At 41.5% G+C, this 14088-nt stretch overlaps 1 protein-coding gene across 3 annotated transcripts in view; it reads right to left on the bottom strand.

Annotated features, from left to right (window-relative positions):
• Positions 1 to 14088, bottom strand: part of LOC106574055 (rab GTPase-activating protein 1-like) — a 157792-nt gene that overhangs the window by 123540 nt on the left and 20164 nt on the right. For all 3 annotated transcript variants that reach the window (XM_014149587.2, XM_014149586.2, XM_014149589.2), the window contains 6 exons: positions 13747 to 13921; positions 12577 to 12737; positions 12292 to 12402; positions 5582 to 5648; positions 5210 to 5312; positions 1931 to 2097 (listed from right to left, as the gene is read on the bottom strand). In XM_014149587.2, coding sequence (XP_014005062.1) covers positions 1931 to 2097; positions 5210 to 5312; positions 5582 to 5648; positions 12292 to 12402; positions 12577 to 12737; positions 13747 to 13921 — 784 coding nt within the window. The remainder of the gene's footprint in view (positions 1 to 1930; positions 2098 to 5209; positions 5313 to 5581; positions 5649 to 12291; positions 12403 to 12576; positions 12738 to 13746; positions 13922 to 14088) is intronic.

Raw genomic sequence — 14088 nt, forward strand, 5'->3', positions numbered from 1 at the left:
ATAACAAACATGTGTGTGCGCGCGTGTGTGATGGGGAACATGAACTGATCATCTACCACAAATAGGGGGGGGGGGTCAATTCTGCCTTTTGTTAACTTGTCAGTTTAGCAGATGAGAAATGTTGAGCAAGTAACACATCAATATGGATCTTTAGAAATTAACTATGACATAGCCAATTAATATAACACAGCTTTTGATTTCACCCCAGTCTCAAAAGCGAATGGCTTTGAGCGTCTGTAACTTCACAACGGAGCTGCTTTCCTCCGCGCCAACCAATGCACCGTACAGTTCGCAAAAAAATGATTGCTGTCCTTGTTATTAAATTACAACTTTAGCCTGTTCAAATAAACATTTGCAAATGCACTGACTGTTTAAAGCAAAACTTGCACAACTATTCATGCTGAACCTGGCAATTGAAAAGCCCCAATCTACAGTTAGATGTGCGATCAGAAAGATGCGAGTGGGGTCCACTCTGGTAGCCTACAGAACTCTGCTGGTAAAACACAATTTTCTACAGTGCATTTGGTAACAATGACCCAGGAAATGACATGGCTAGTCACCCAACTAATAGAGCCTGTGACTTGACATTACGAAAGCCATTTTACAAGCATTTGAATGCTGAAGGTGGCGCGAGCAGCTACGCTCTGTGCACACAATTGTTATCTGACTTGAAGATCAATGACGCATAAATTCAGTCAAAGGATTAGAGGTATTTGGTAACGTTTGGATCGATTGTCTGACAGATTCATGCTACATTTGGAACGATTTGGGTTCCTGCGGACCGATCGCATCACTAAAATGAATAGGTTTATGTAGGTCCTAGGAAACATTATAAAGCTAACATTTCTTTTCAAAAGAATAGAAAAGCATATTTTTTGTTTTATTACATTACTGGTCTTTGTAGCCCATTGTTGTGCCATGCAAATTAAATCAATAGTTCTTATGTTGTTCATTAAACAGACAAGAGACACACTTAGCCTTCCCTGTAGCTCAGTTGGTAGAGCATGGTGTTTGCAACGCCAGGGTTGTGGGTTCGATTCCCACGGGGGGCCAGCACAAAAAATAAAATAAATAAATAAATAAAAAATGTATGAAATGTATGCATTCACAACTGTAAGTCGCTCTGGATCAGAACGTCTGCTAAATGACTAAAATGTAAATGTAAAAATGTAGCCTACTGTGCTGATCACAGTAAAACTTCAGTGTCACAAACATGCGGAACCACTGCCATATAACAAAAAACTTCCCTTTTAAAACAAAGCCCATGTCCTCATTTTTTTATTGCTAAAGCATTAATCTTCTCTTTCCAATCATGTCAACAACAAAACATGTAAAAACCTGGACCTGGCTGAACCAGGTCTTTTTGGTTGGATGGGATCACACCATTGTGATGCGCTCTCTCTTCCAAACATAAATATTCATCTGTTAAGGTGGCTAATAAACGATGGATTAATATGACAAAATAAATGTTGCCATTTGAAAGAAGAGAGAGCGCATCACAATGGTGTGATCCCATCCAACCAAAAAGCTACTTTGTGAAGTCATCCTGCAGTGGTTCAGCCAGGTCCAGGTTTATATAATATATAAAAAGCATTTCTGTGAAGATTTGTGAATGAAAAGAAAAAAGTGTGATGTTGGACAACAGTATGTTGATGATTTAATGCGTGCCAAAGACGGCAAAATGAAAGGCAACGTTTATACTGAGGGGTTGGTGGGACTTTTAAATACATTACCGCAAATCATGACTATGACGGTTGGCGGAAATAAAAGCACAGGCTTTGTTGCCGGCAATACCTTTCAGATATAAAGAATAAGCGACAAAAAGTTGGCAGCGTGGTAAAGTTGGCAGAAAACCACCCTGATGAGAAAGATATCTAATGAATACGACTGATGAGGTTGTGCTATCTAGGCCTACTAAGTGCCCATGTACCTGTTTGAGTTTGAGGTAGAAGGTCTCGCTGAAAGCTTTGCGGCTGAAGTACCAGAAGCGCTCGTTGGCCGGGTAGACGCGCACCAGGGTCTCCAGCAGGAAGCGCACCGGCTCCAACACCTCAGTCACCACCAGGTCCACGGCCACAGTCATGTACACCTGCTTGTCTGGAGAGAGACCGCCACAAAGGTCAAGGTCACACACTGGAGGGCCATTTTTATTTATTTTTATTTAACTAGGCAAGTCAGTTAAGAACAAATTATTATTTTCAATGACGGCCTAGGAACAGTGGGTTAACTGCCTTGTTCAGGGGCAGAATGACAGATGTGTACCTTGTCAGCTCGGGGATTCGATCTTGCAACCTTTCAGTTACTAGTCCAACGCTCTAACCACTAGGTGGGGGGGGTTAAAACAGAGCTCTGTTTGTAGTGCCAACAGTGGCTCTAGAATTTAAACAAGTACCATGTAGGCGACCTGCCCTAGTTAAAGTGGGCATTGCAGGTTGACAATTGAAGTGGATAAAGTGTAAAAGGTATTAACTTGCTTTAATTGTGTGTTTAGAGGGAAGAAAACATTTAGCACCTGCTGTTTTAAAATTAGGTACACCACCATGATTTACTAAGAGAAATCTTGGATCCCACAGCAGCCACTAACTATCATACTACGGACAGCACATCACCTGCCTCGCTCACCTCACCTGCCTCGCTCACCTCACCTGCCTCGCTCACCATTCCCAGAGGAAGATGGACTATTGATAAATGCAGAATTGAAATCATATTACTACAATCAAGAACAACAAACTCTGAATATCTATGAATTATTTAGAATCTAAGGAAACTGCATTCCAAATGATATATTGTGATGAAGAACTGCGTAAATCTAATCTGTCCTATAGCAAAAAGTGACATCTGGGGTAACAGATTTTCCAACATTACATTTTTGGGGTGGGAAAAACAATTGCAAGATATCTAAACAAGAACAGATAGCAATCGCTGAGGTGTAAAACAGGGGGGGGGTTATTATTGTAATGAACCAAAAGAAACATCCACAACACTGCCTTGTAAAGAATGTATTCCAATTAGGATAAAGTCAAGGATAAAATGTTGGTTTAGAAAGATGTTTTCGGAAACGGCATTCCTTCAAGCTTCAGATACCATAGGACTACTTTCCCTGTGGGCCGAATCGAAGACAAAGAAGAAGGATTTGTTTAGCTAAGATCGCTAGGGCTGTTGTTTTTAGAAGTCTAGTCTCTCCCAGTTTTGACATGAAGTAAGCTGCATGGTTTAAAGGGATGGTTCTTCACTAGATAGTGTAGAGTCAAAGCCTTGTGTCTACAGGCTATTTTGTACAACTCAAAAAATGATGTTCATGTTTTGTGGGCAGTGTGCCAATGCCTACAGCTTCATATAAAGAATTGAAAAACTAACTACAGTAAAAAAAAATATATTATTTATAACGGAGCTGCTCTTCTCCGGCGCCGACCAATGCTGATGTAACACATTAATATGCAATGTTTACATGCATGTTCTGCCAGACAGTTTCATCAGCAGCTTCTCCCTGTGTGGAAACATTGTTATAAATGGTCTGTTTTCTTTGAGGAAGAATTGTGGCTTTCCAGTTTAGACTACCTAACTCCCCTGAGATGGGTTGCTTTGACAAGCTGCCATTTAGGTTCAAGTCAAACTCTCCTGACTTCCGAGTAAGAAACTCGTTTGCGCTGCTAATTTGTTTGATATACAGTCAGAAACTATTCACACCCCTTGACTTATTTCACATTGTTGTGTTACAGCCTGAATTCAAAACGGACTAATAGATGTTTTCTCTCTCACACACACACAAATATTATGACACTCCAAATTGAGCTCAGGCTCATCCAATTTCCTTTGATCATCCTTGAGCTGTCACTAAAATTTGATTGGAGTCCATTAATTGTTTGGACATAATTTAGAAAGAAAAACACCTGTCTATGTAAGGTACCACGGTTGACAGTGCATGTCAGAGCAGAAACTATACCATGAAGTCCAAGGAACTGTCTGTAGATCTCTGAGATAGAATTGTGATGAGGTATATCTGGGGAAGGGTAGAAAACAATTCCTAGAGTGTTTGTATTTCTTATGGATCCCCATGCCTAGGCAGCAGCTTCTATTCCTGGGGTCTGAAAGTTTAAGAGCAAAGTGGTCTCCATCATTGGGAAACGGAAAACATATGGAACTACCCGGACTCTGCCTAGAGCTGGCAGTCAGAAACAATCACCAATGTCTATTTGGCTGCCTGTGTTAAAAAGGAGAAATATGACATTTTGCAAGCCATCAAAAGGAAAAAGTGGTATCAAATTTTAGAGGCATTGACTATTTTGTGACTGTTCAAACTACGAAAATGTTACAATTTTACCCAACTACCTAATTTCACTTGAATAATGACCTAAAAAAACATTGAACATTTAATTTCATAGATTTTTGTTATATAATGACCTGTTGGTTGGATGCTAGCTAAATAGGTTGAGTCTGGAACAACCTGGACAGGACCATTAGCTACAATTAGCCAGAAATGAAAAGCTCAAAACCATTAAAGTCTACCACATCCCCTTTCATCTGTCTCTGACCCTGATAACCACTGAGGCTGAACGCTGCTAGCGCTCTAAACACATCCCAGAGCACAACAACATTGCTATTCAAATAAGCTTTGTACTGCAGAGAAAGAATCTTCTGGTCTCAAAAAGTAAATAAGTACCTTCCCCTTGTCATTATCATAACGGAAGCTTTTTCCATCCATCATCACATGAAAAAGGTAAGACGGACACTATAATAAAAATTTGATCTTTCATTTTTGTTGTATTATTCTGCCTACGTATTCTGGGCAAAGACGTCCATTGGAATTGATGAAAGAGACAAAATGGAAGGATCTGCCTGGCCAGCTATGAATGTGACAGCAGTATTCCGTGTGGCTCAGTTGGTAGAGCATGGTGTTTGTAACGCCAGCATGGTGTGTGTAACGCCAGGGTTGTGGGTTCGATTCCCACGGGGGGCCAGTACAAAAAAAAAAAAAATGCATGAAATGAAATTTATGAACTTTATTCACTACTGTAAGTTGCTCTGGATAAGAGCGTCTGCTAAATGACTAAAATGTAAAAATGTAAATGTATGACAAGCAATTACAATTACATGCTAGGCTGGTTAACAGTGACATGCTGCAGTATGCTAGTGTTAGGCTGGTTAACAATGACATGCTGCAGTATGCTAGGCTGGTGAAAGGGCTGAGGGATTGGGGGTATGGCCTCACCTTTAGGTGTGTCTTCATTCAGCACCTGGAAGGCAGCCATGTTGGGGTTCCAGGTTCCCGTGATCACGTAGGACTTTCCATCCGAGCTCTTCCCCATGGACTCCTTCACAAGGGCACATACACACAGAAAATAGTGAGAAATGATATACAATCATGATCAAGGGGTCTCAAAGAGCAAAGCCATTCCAATCAAACCCCAAAGAACTTATTCAGTTCAACTGTGCTTAGCCTATCCAACACTCAGGTCAACTAATGACAATCGAATGACACGTCTCAGTGATAGTTTAGTTCAGTAGACAGCGTGCAGTTTGTAGCGTGGTCATCATGTGACTGAATGAAAGCCCCCTGAGAGCTGCTCAGTCTTCTGCTCACCATGTCTAGAAGGTGCATGTCACTGTTCCGAACCTTCTGGCCTGGGCTCAGCAACATCCCAAAACACCTGAGGGAAAAGAACACAGGTCGTGAGCAATAAAACAAGAGGGAATTGCAACTTTTCATAATTTCATATAACCAAAGATTTGGGTAGCATTTGGTTTCATTATATGATGGTCTTTGTTGAGAATCCCTAGCTGTAAAATTGAATAAAATAAATCTACTTGAAGAAATGTCACCTTTCTCCAACAGGTACTACGGCATTAGCTTAGCAAAGCTACAGGTATAATTGGTTGCACAGTGACCCAGTTCTGAATCCTGTAGACTCCCGTCAAAGGCTGCTACGTTTGGGTGAATTTGCATGGGTCAATTATATTTAGAAATTCAAGGAATCCAAATTTAACCACAGCAAAGCATTGGCAATATCAAGTTCAGAGGCCACTATTTACCTGTTTCTTATGATAGATGTGACATCAAGTGGTTGCTGTGAGAATTACAACTTCATAAGATATAAAGCATCTACTATGCTGCCATAGAATAAAGATCCTCGACTTCACCCTTCCTTCGTAAGGTCGATACATAAAAAACTGTCATGAACATAACATAACACGCTTACTGTTGTAATAAGCAGGCATGACTCCTTCAAGCTGGTTAACTATTACAATCAGCTTGAAACAACTGATATTCCATCATTGTGACACACAAAAATAAAACAATTGTTTAGGTAATCTACATGGCCATAACAGGTAGGCAGCATGAAACACATTCACAGCTAAAAGAAGATTATTTTTATGTTAATGTAAGAAAAAAAAGGCCTAAAAATAGGATGCAAGGTGTCTGCGTTTCACAGAACGCAATAAAATACAGACAGAAAGGCTACGTGAGAAACCTGACCTAATTCTACTAGTTAAAGTGCTGAAGTGTTTTCTGTAAGCGCCCGTCACCAGCCAGTAACAGACTTCAGCCTGAAACTTCTTCCAAAGTCTTATATTGTGCCTTTGGAAAGAATTCACACCCCTTCACTTTTTCCACATTTTGTTGTGTTACAGCCTGAATGTAAAATAGATTACATTTAGATGTTTTTGCCACTGGCCTACACACAATAACCCATAATGTCAAAGTGGAATTATGTTTATCTAAACGTTTACTAATTCATAAAAAATTAAAAGCTGAAATGTCTTGAGTCAATAAGTATTCAACCCCTTTGTTATGGAAAGTAAAAAGTTCAGGGGTAAAAATTTGCTTAACAAGTCACATAATATGCTCGCTTCAAGACAAGCAACACTGAAGCATGCACGAGAGCACCAGCTGTTCTGGGTGACAGTGTGATAACGCTCTCGGTAGCCGATGTGAACAAAACCATTAAACAGGTCAACATTCACAAAGCCGCTGGGCCAGACGGATTACCAGGAAGGGTACTCAAAGCATGCACGGACCAACTGTCAAGTGTCTTCACTGACATTTTCAACCTCTCCCTGACCGAGTCTGTAATACCTGCATGTTTGAAGCAGACCAGCATATTCCCTGTGCCCAAGGAAGCGAAGGTAACCTGCCTAAATGATTACCGCCCCGTGGCACTCAGGTCGGTAGTCATGGAGTGCTTTGAAATGCTGGTCATGGTTCACATCAACAGCATCCTCCCAGACATCCTAGACCCACTCCAATTTGCATATCGCCCCAACAGATCCACAGATGACGCAATCTCAATTGCACTCCACACTACCCTTTCTCACCTGGACAAAAAGAACACCTATGTGAGAATGCTATTCATTGACTACAGCTCAGCGTTCAACACCATAGTGCCCTCAAAGCTCATCACTAAGCTAAGGATCCTGGGACTAAACACCTCCCTCTGCAACTGGATCCTGGAATTCCTGACGGGCCACCCCCAGGTGGTAAGAGGCGGCAACAACCCGTCTGCCACGCTGATCCTTAACACTGGGGCCCCTCAGGGGTGTGTACTTAATCCCCTGACAACACCTTTTCAGTCTCCTGAGGGGGAAAGATTTGGCATGGGTCCTCAGATCCTCAAAAAGGTTCTACAGCAGCACTATCGAGAGCATTCTGACCGGCTGCATCAACTTCCTGCCATCCAGGACCTATATAACAGGCGGTGTCAGAGGAAAGCCCATAAAACTGTCAGAGACTCCAGTCACCCAAGTTAGACTGTTCTCTGCTACCGCACAGCAAGCTGTACCGGAGCACGAAGACTAGGACCAAAGGGCTCCTCAACAGCTTCTACCCCCAAGCCATAAGACTGCTGAACAATTAATAAAATTGCCACAAGACAAATTACATTGACCCCCCCTTTTGTACACTGCTGCTACTCGCTGTTTATCATCTACGCATAGTCACTTCACCCCCACCTACATGAACAAATGACCTAACCTGTACCCCCGCACACTGACTCCGTACCAGTGCCCCTTGTACATAGCCTCGTTATTGTTATTCTTATTGTGTTACTTTTTATTCTGACTTTTTATTTTAGTTTATTTGGTAAATATTTTCTTAACTCTTCTTGAACTGCATTGTTGGTTAAGGGCTTGTAAGTAAGCATTTCACGGTAAAGTCTACACCTGTTGTATTCGGCGCATGTGACAAATAAAGTTACATTTGATTAATAAGTTGCATGGACTCACTCGAGTGCAATAGGGTTTAACATGATTTTTGAATAACTACCTCATCTATGTACCACACACATACAATTAATCTGTAAGGTCCCTCATTTCAGCAGTGAATTTCAACCACAGATTCAACCACAAAGACCAGGGAGGTTTCCAACTGTCTCTCAAAGAAAGGCCCTTATCGGTAGACGAGTAAAACATTTAAAAAAGCAGACATTGAATATCCCTTTGAGCATGGTGAAGCCATTAGTTACATTTTGGATGGTGTATCAAAACACCCAGTCACTACAAAGATACAGGCGTCCGTCCTAACTGGAAAGGAAGGAAAGCGCTCAGGGATTTCACCATGTGGGCAATGGTCATTTTAAAACAGTTAGTTTAGTGGCTGTGATAGGAGAAAACTGAGGATGGATCAACAACATTGTAGTTACTCCACAATACTAACCTAATTGACATAGTGAAAAGGAAGCCTGTACGGAATAAAAAAATATTCCAAAACATGCATCCTGTTTGCAACAAGACACTATTTTAATACTGCAAAAATATGGCAAAGCAATTAGCTTTATGTCCTGAATACAAAATGTTATGTTTGGGGAAATCCAATACAACACATTACTGAGTAGCACTCTCCATATTTAAGCATGAGTGGCTGAGTTAAAGTTGACTGAAATCTACTGAAAATCTATGGCAAGACCTGAAAACCGTTGTCTAGCAATGATCAACAACCAATTTGACAGAGCTTGAAGAATTTTGTAAAGAATAAATGGGCAAATGTTGCACAATCCAGGTTTGGAAAGCTCTTCGAGACTTACCCAGAAAGACTCACAGGTGTACTCACTGCCAATTGTGCTTCTACAAGTATTGACTTATGTAAATTAGATATTTCATTTTCAATAAATGTGCAAAAAACTGTCAATAAACATGTTTTTACTTTGTCATTATGGGGTATTGTGTGTAAATGGTGAGAAAAAAATATTTTATCCATTATAAGGCTGTAACGTAACAAAATGTGGAATAAGTCAAGGGGTCTGAATACTTTGAAGGCACTGTATATGTATACACAATAACCCATAATGACAAAGAAAAAACTGTTTTTTAGAAATACTTGCAAATGTATAATTTTTTACTATTACATAAGTATTCAGACTCTACTCCATACTTTGCTGAAGCACCGTTGGCAGCGATTACAGCCTCGAGTCTTCTTGGGAACACGCTACAAGCTTGGCACACCTGTATCTGGGGAGTATCTCCCATTCTTCTCTGCAGATTCTCAACCCCTCAGGTTGGATGGGGTGCGTCACAGCACAGCTATTTTCAGGTCTCTCCAGAGATGTTCGATTGGGTTCAAGTCCGGGCTCTGGCTGGGCCACTCAAGGACATTCAACTTTTTTTGCTCTGACATGCACTGTCAACTGTGGGACCTTATATAGACAGGTGTGTGCGTTTCCAAATCATGTCCAATCAATTGAATTTACCACAGGTGGACTCCAATCAAGATGTAGAAATATTTCAAGGATGATCAATGGAATACAGGATGTACCGGAGCTCAATTTCAAGTTTCATAGCAAAGGGTCTGAATCCTTATGTAAATAAGGTGTCTGTTTTTCATTTTTTATACATTTGATTTTCTTTAAAAAAAAAAATGTTTTTGCTTTGTCATTATGGGGTATTGTGTGTAGATTGATAAGGAAAATGTTTTATTTAATCAATTTTAGAATAAGGCTGTAATGTAACAAAATGTGGAAAAGGTGAAGGGGTCTGAATACTTTCCGAATGCACTGTGTATAATAGATTTTTTTTTTTAAAACATGGATTCCCGAAGCTGTTCCTTCGTTAAGTGGATTATTTATCACACGCAGGCTGCACACATATAGCCTACAGATAATCTGTCGGGCAGACAGATTGCATGGAGCGGCCCAGGACCGAGTTTGGTCCTTGAAGTTATGGTAGCTGATTTAGAATTTCTACTGCTCCAATATAATTATTCCACCATTTCATTCTTGATACGTTTTTATGAAACATGTAGGCGTTTGTTTCCCACCGTTCCAATTGAAGGGTGTTGTGCTAATCTGTTGTGATTGTTGCAGTAAAACCATGTGTGGTTAATTATGAGCAAGACAACATGGAGGCTTCAACTTGGTTTTCCATATAAAGCGTTCCATTACAAAGGGAAACCGTTTTAAAACATGATACAGTAACCCCTCGATAACATCACAAATGGCCAGACTGACTAGCTCCCACATGGCCAGACTGACTAGCTCCCACATGGCCAGACTGACTAGCTCCCACATGGCCAGACTGACTAGCTCCCACATGGCCAGACTGACTAGCTCCCACATGGCCAGACTGACTAGCTCCCACATGGACAGACTGACTAGCTCCCACATGGACAGACATCAATAGCGTGTTTGTGTCGGGAGCATGCTGTCTATTTAGTCAGGCAATTCCCACATTATTCGGACATATTTTAGGAAGTAAAATAACGTGAATCTCAATGCATAATGCCATTGGGTAGGCCTATTAAAACATGTATTATTCTTAAAGTTGTAATGCATACTTTTTTTGCATACATTTTGGGAGAGTCATTTTTTTCTATAGGCCATTACAACAATGAAATGTAAAATATAGGTCCTTGATAATCACAATTAAGTGCTTGAAAAAGTCCTTGCCAATGTCTGTATGAACCCTGTACAGGCTACTTGCTCAGCCAACAAATAAAATCTCAAATCACCTGCTATTGAAATTACGTAGGCATCAATGTCCGGGAACCCTGACAAAATTATGTCAGCAAATAAATAATCTGCCTCCACCCTCCATTCTATTGGCAAAAATACAATCACTGGAGAACAAACTGGACCAGTTCCGTTCGAGACTATCCTATCAACGGGACATCATATTTATTTGAGTCATGGCTGTACAAGGACATGTACAATATACATATAGCTGGTTTTCCTATGCATTGGCAGGACAGAATGGTAAACTCAAGGGGGGAGGTGTGTGTGTGTGTCTCTTAACAGCTGGTGCACAATCTCTAATATAAAGTAGATCTCTAGGTTCTGCTCGCCTGAGTTAGAATACCTCACGATAAGCTGTCGGCCATACTATTTACCAAGAGAGTTGTCATCTATATTTTTTGGAACTATCTATATTTCACCTCAAACCGATCCTGGAACTAAGACTCAACCAGCTCAACCATAAGCCAACAAGAAAATGCTCATCCAGAGGCAGCGCTCCTAGTGGCCAGGGACTTTAATTCAGGGAAACTGAACTCCATCTTACCTCATTTCTACCAGCATGTCACCTGCGCAACTAGAGGAAACAAAACTCTAAATCACCTTGACTCCACACACAGAAAAGCTTACAAAGTTCTCCCTCGCCCTCCATTTGGCAAATCTGACCATAACTCGATCCTCCGGATTCCTGTTTACAAACAAAAACTCAGTACCAGTGACGTGCTCAATACTGCAGTGGTCCGATGAAGCGAATGCTAAACTACAGGACTGTTGTTTCGCTAGCACAGACTGGAATATGTTCCAGGATTCAAACTTTGCTGTGTCCGGGGTCGTGGAAACGCTGTAGGCACAGTGATATGAGCTAGCCAATTGTCCAGCGCAGTAGGCACACTCGATTTAGCCACATATCTGTAGGCACATACGTTTTTTCAGACAAATGAAAAAGTTTTAAATGGGAAAATTTTGCTTAGCCGGTGCGCGAGACTCCTGGATCAAATGCACCTACTGCCAACAGCGAGAAATGTATTTTTTTTTATTTAATCTTTTTAGGAGCGTAAGCCTTTAAAATCGACAAGGAATGCCTTGAATATCGACCAGTCGATCACAATAGACATGCTGGCGACTACTGCACGAGAAGGACTCTGGATGCAAAAAACATTTAGAGTCTACTGTATTTTGTTATGTCAAGCTATCCCTCTTGTATTTACCTGAATGACCCAGATGGGTTGCTTGTCTATTCTTGTGCCTTTAACACCACAATACTACAGTATAAACAGTATTGGACAGTGGTTCTGACCAGTGTATGCAGCTCACAAGCCCTTACAGAAGAATAAAGTATGCAGCAGACCCTCACCTCTCAATGCCCAGCTCTTTGTTGCTCATCTGCTGGACCATAACCACCACCTTCTTCTGAAAACCTTGCCGCAGCTTGAAGAAGAACTTCTCTCGGTCCTTGGGAACCGGGCTGATGAGCGGCGGATGGGGGAGAGGAAGACAGCCAGATGGATAGACAGTTGTTGGCTTAAAGGTCTGTTAAACTGTGTGTGTACGTATGTGACTGATTTAACCCCATAGCATGCGTGTGTGTGTGTGTGTGTGTGTGTATGTGTGTGCGCGCTCGCAGTGGCTACATGCTGACCTGTAATTGCCCTTGCTGTCATCCTCTTTGACCTCCAGTGAGACGTTGAAAGTGAAGAGGTCACTGTCGGGGGAGAGGGGCAGGGCCGAGTCCCTCTCGTCAGGGTTTGGCTTGGAGGAGCGCCGGAACGCTGTGGAAAAACTGTACAGGATCCGACTCACCTGGAGTGGAATGAGGAAGAAGGAAGAGAGAGAAAATATAATAGTATTATGAATGGATTTTGCTGTGGGGACAATGTAATACTACTTTATAGGGTGGCAGGTAGCGTTGGGCCAGTAACCCGAAAGGTTGCTGGATCGAATCCCCGAACTGACAAGGTAAAAAAAATCTGTAGTTCTGCCCCTGAGCAAGGCAGTCGATTAAGGCAGCCTCCCGCACCTCTCTGATTCAGAGGGGTTGGGTTAAATGCGGAAGTTAGAATGGCAATGTGTATTTTAGCTTGTTAGGGCGCCCTCTCCTGGTTTCTTCCCGTATAGTGAAGGCAAGTGCACATGGAGTCTATACACATCTACTCTTCATTGCACACAGGTACCAATAATAGTACAATAGAAAATATTTAAAATCGGTTACACGCCGAAAATACATTCGACCAGTCATGGTTATGGGTCTATAGGTTAATTTCCATAATTAAGTGAAACTAAATTGTCAAGTGTGTATTTTCGTCAGTTGTCCTGCATCTTATTTATCACATGCAGACAGCATACAGAGCCTAGTTTGAGGAGTGAAATAGCCTAGCACCTGTCAGTGTGAGAGCAGCTCCTCAAAAAGCTGGTACTGGAGTGAAATACGTGCTTTTATACGCCCAGCCATTGTGCAACATTATTAGGTGTGCTGTTAGAACAATGTTTTCCCGCCAATTACATTTTGACAAATGTTTGAAAATGACGTTTAATTAGCTGCTTTATTACAGCAGTTGCATGTTCATTAATGGGCTATAGCCTTTTGACTAAGACGATAGGCTTGCCATTGCTGCATGTTTTCAGTCAGCTCTTAATGAAAAATGTCCGTTCCTTGTATGCATGCATAGTATTTTCATTTGGTCACATTTTACTGTTTGGAAAAAATGGTTAATGGTTGGATAGTCGGCAGCAAATTGGACCTAAATATGCATTCCCTAAAAAGAACAGAACCCAGTACAATAGAAGCCAGTACAATAGAACAGTGACTCACAGCTTCCTTGATATGGCAAGAGAAGACGTGGACCTGGAAGTCCTCTGAGCTGCGGTAGCTCTCAGTGAAGGAGAAGCAGTCACTCTCGATGGAGCCCTCCCGACCCCGGGCGCAGAACAGCACCTTGTAAATGGGGAAGGAGGCAATCTCCGTGCCAGACGCCTGGTCCACAATCCTGAGGAAGGAGGGAGGAAAGGGGAGATCAAGAGATAAACAATTGCAACTATTACTGAAGGGGATAGGGGTTCCTTAAGTCGGCCCACTCACCTTACAAACTTATGTTAAATAATGTTTTGTTGACATCTTTTTCCATAGAGTCCAACAGCCTGCTCCGTTAATTTT

The sequence above is a fragment of the Salmo salar genome, chromosome ssa16 (assembly GCF_905237065.1).
Source record: "Salmo salar chromosome ssa16, Ssal_v3.1, whole genome shotgun sequence".
Lineage (NCBI taxonomy): Eukaryota > Metazoa > Chordata > Actinopteri > Salmoniformes > Salmonidae > Salmo > Salmo salar.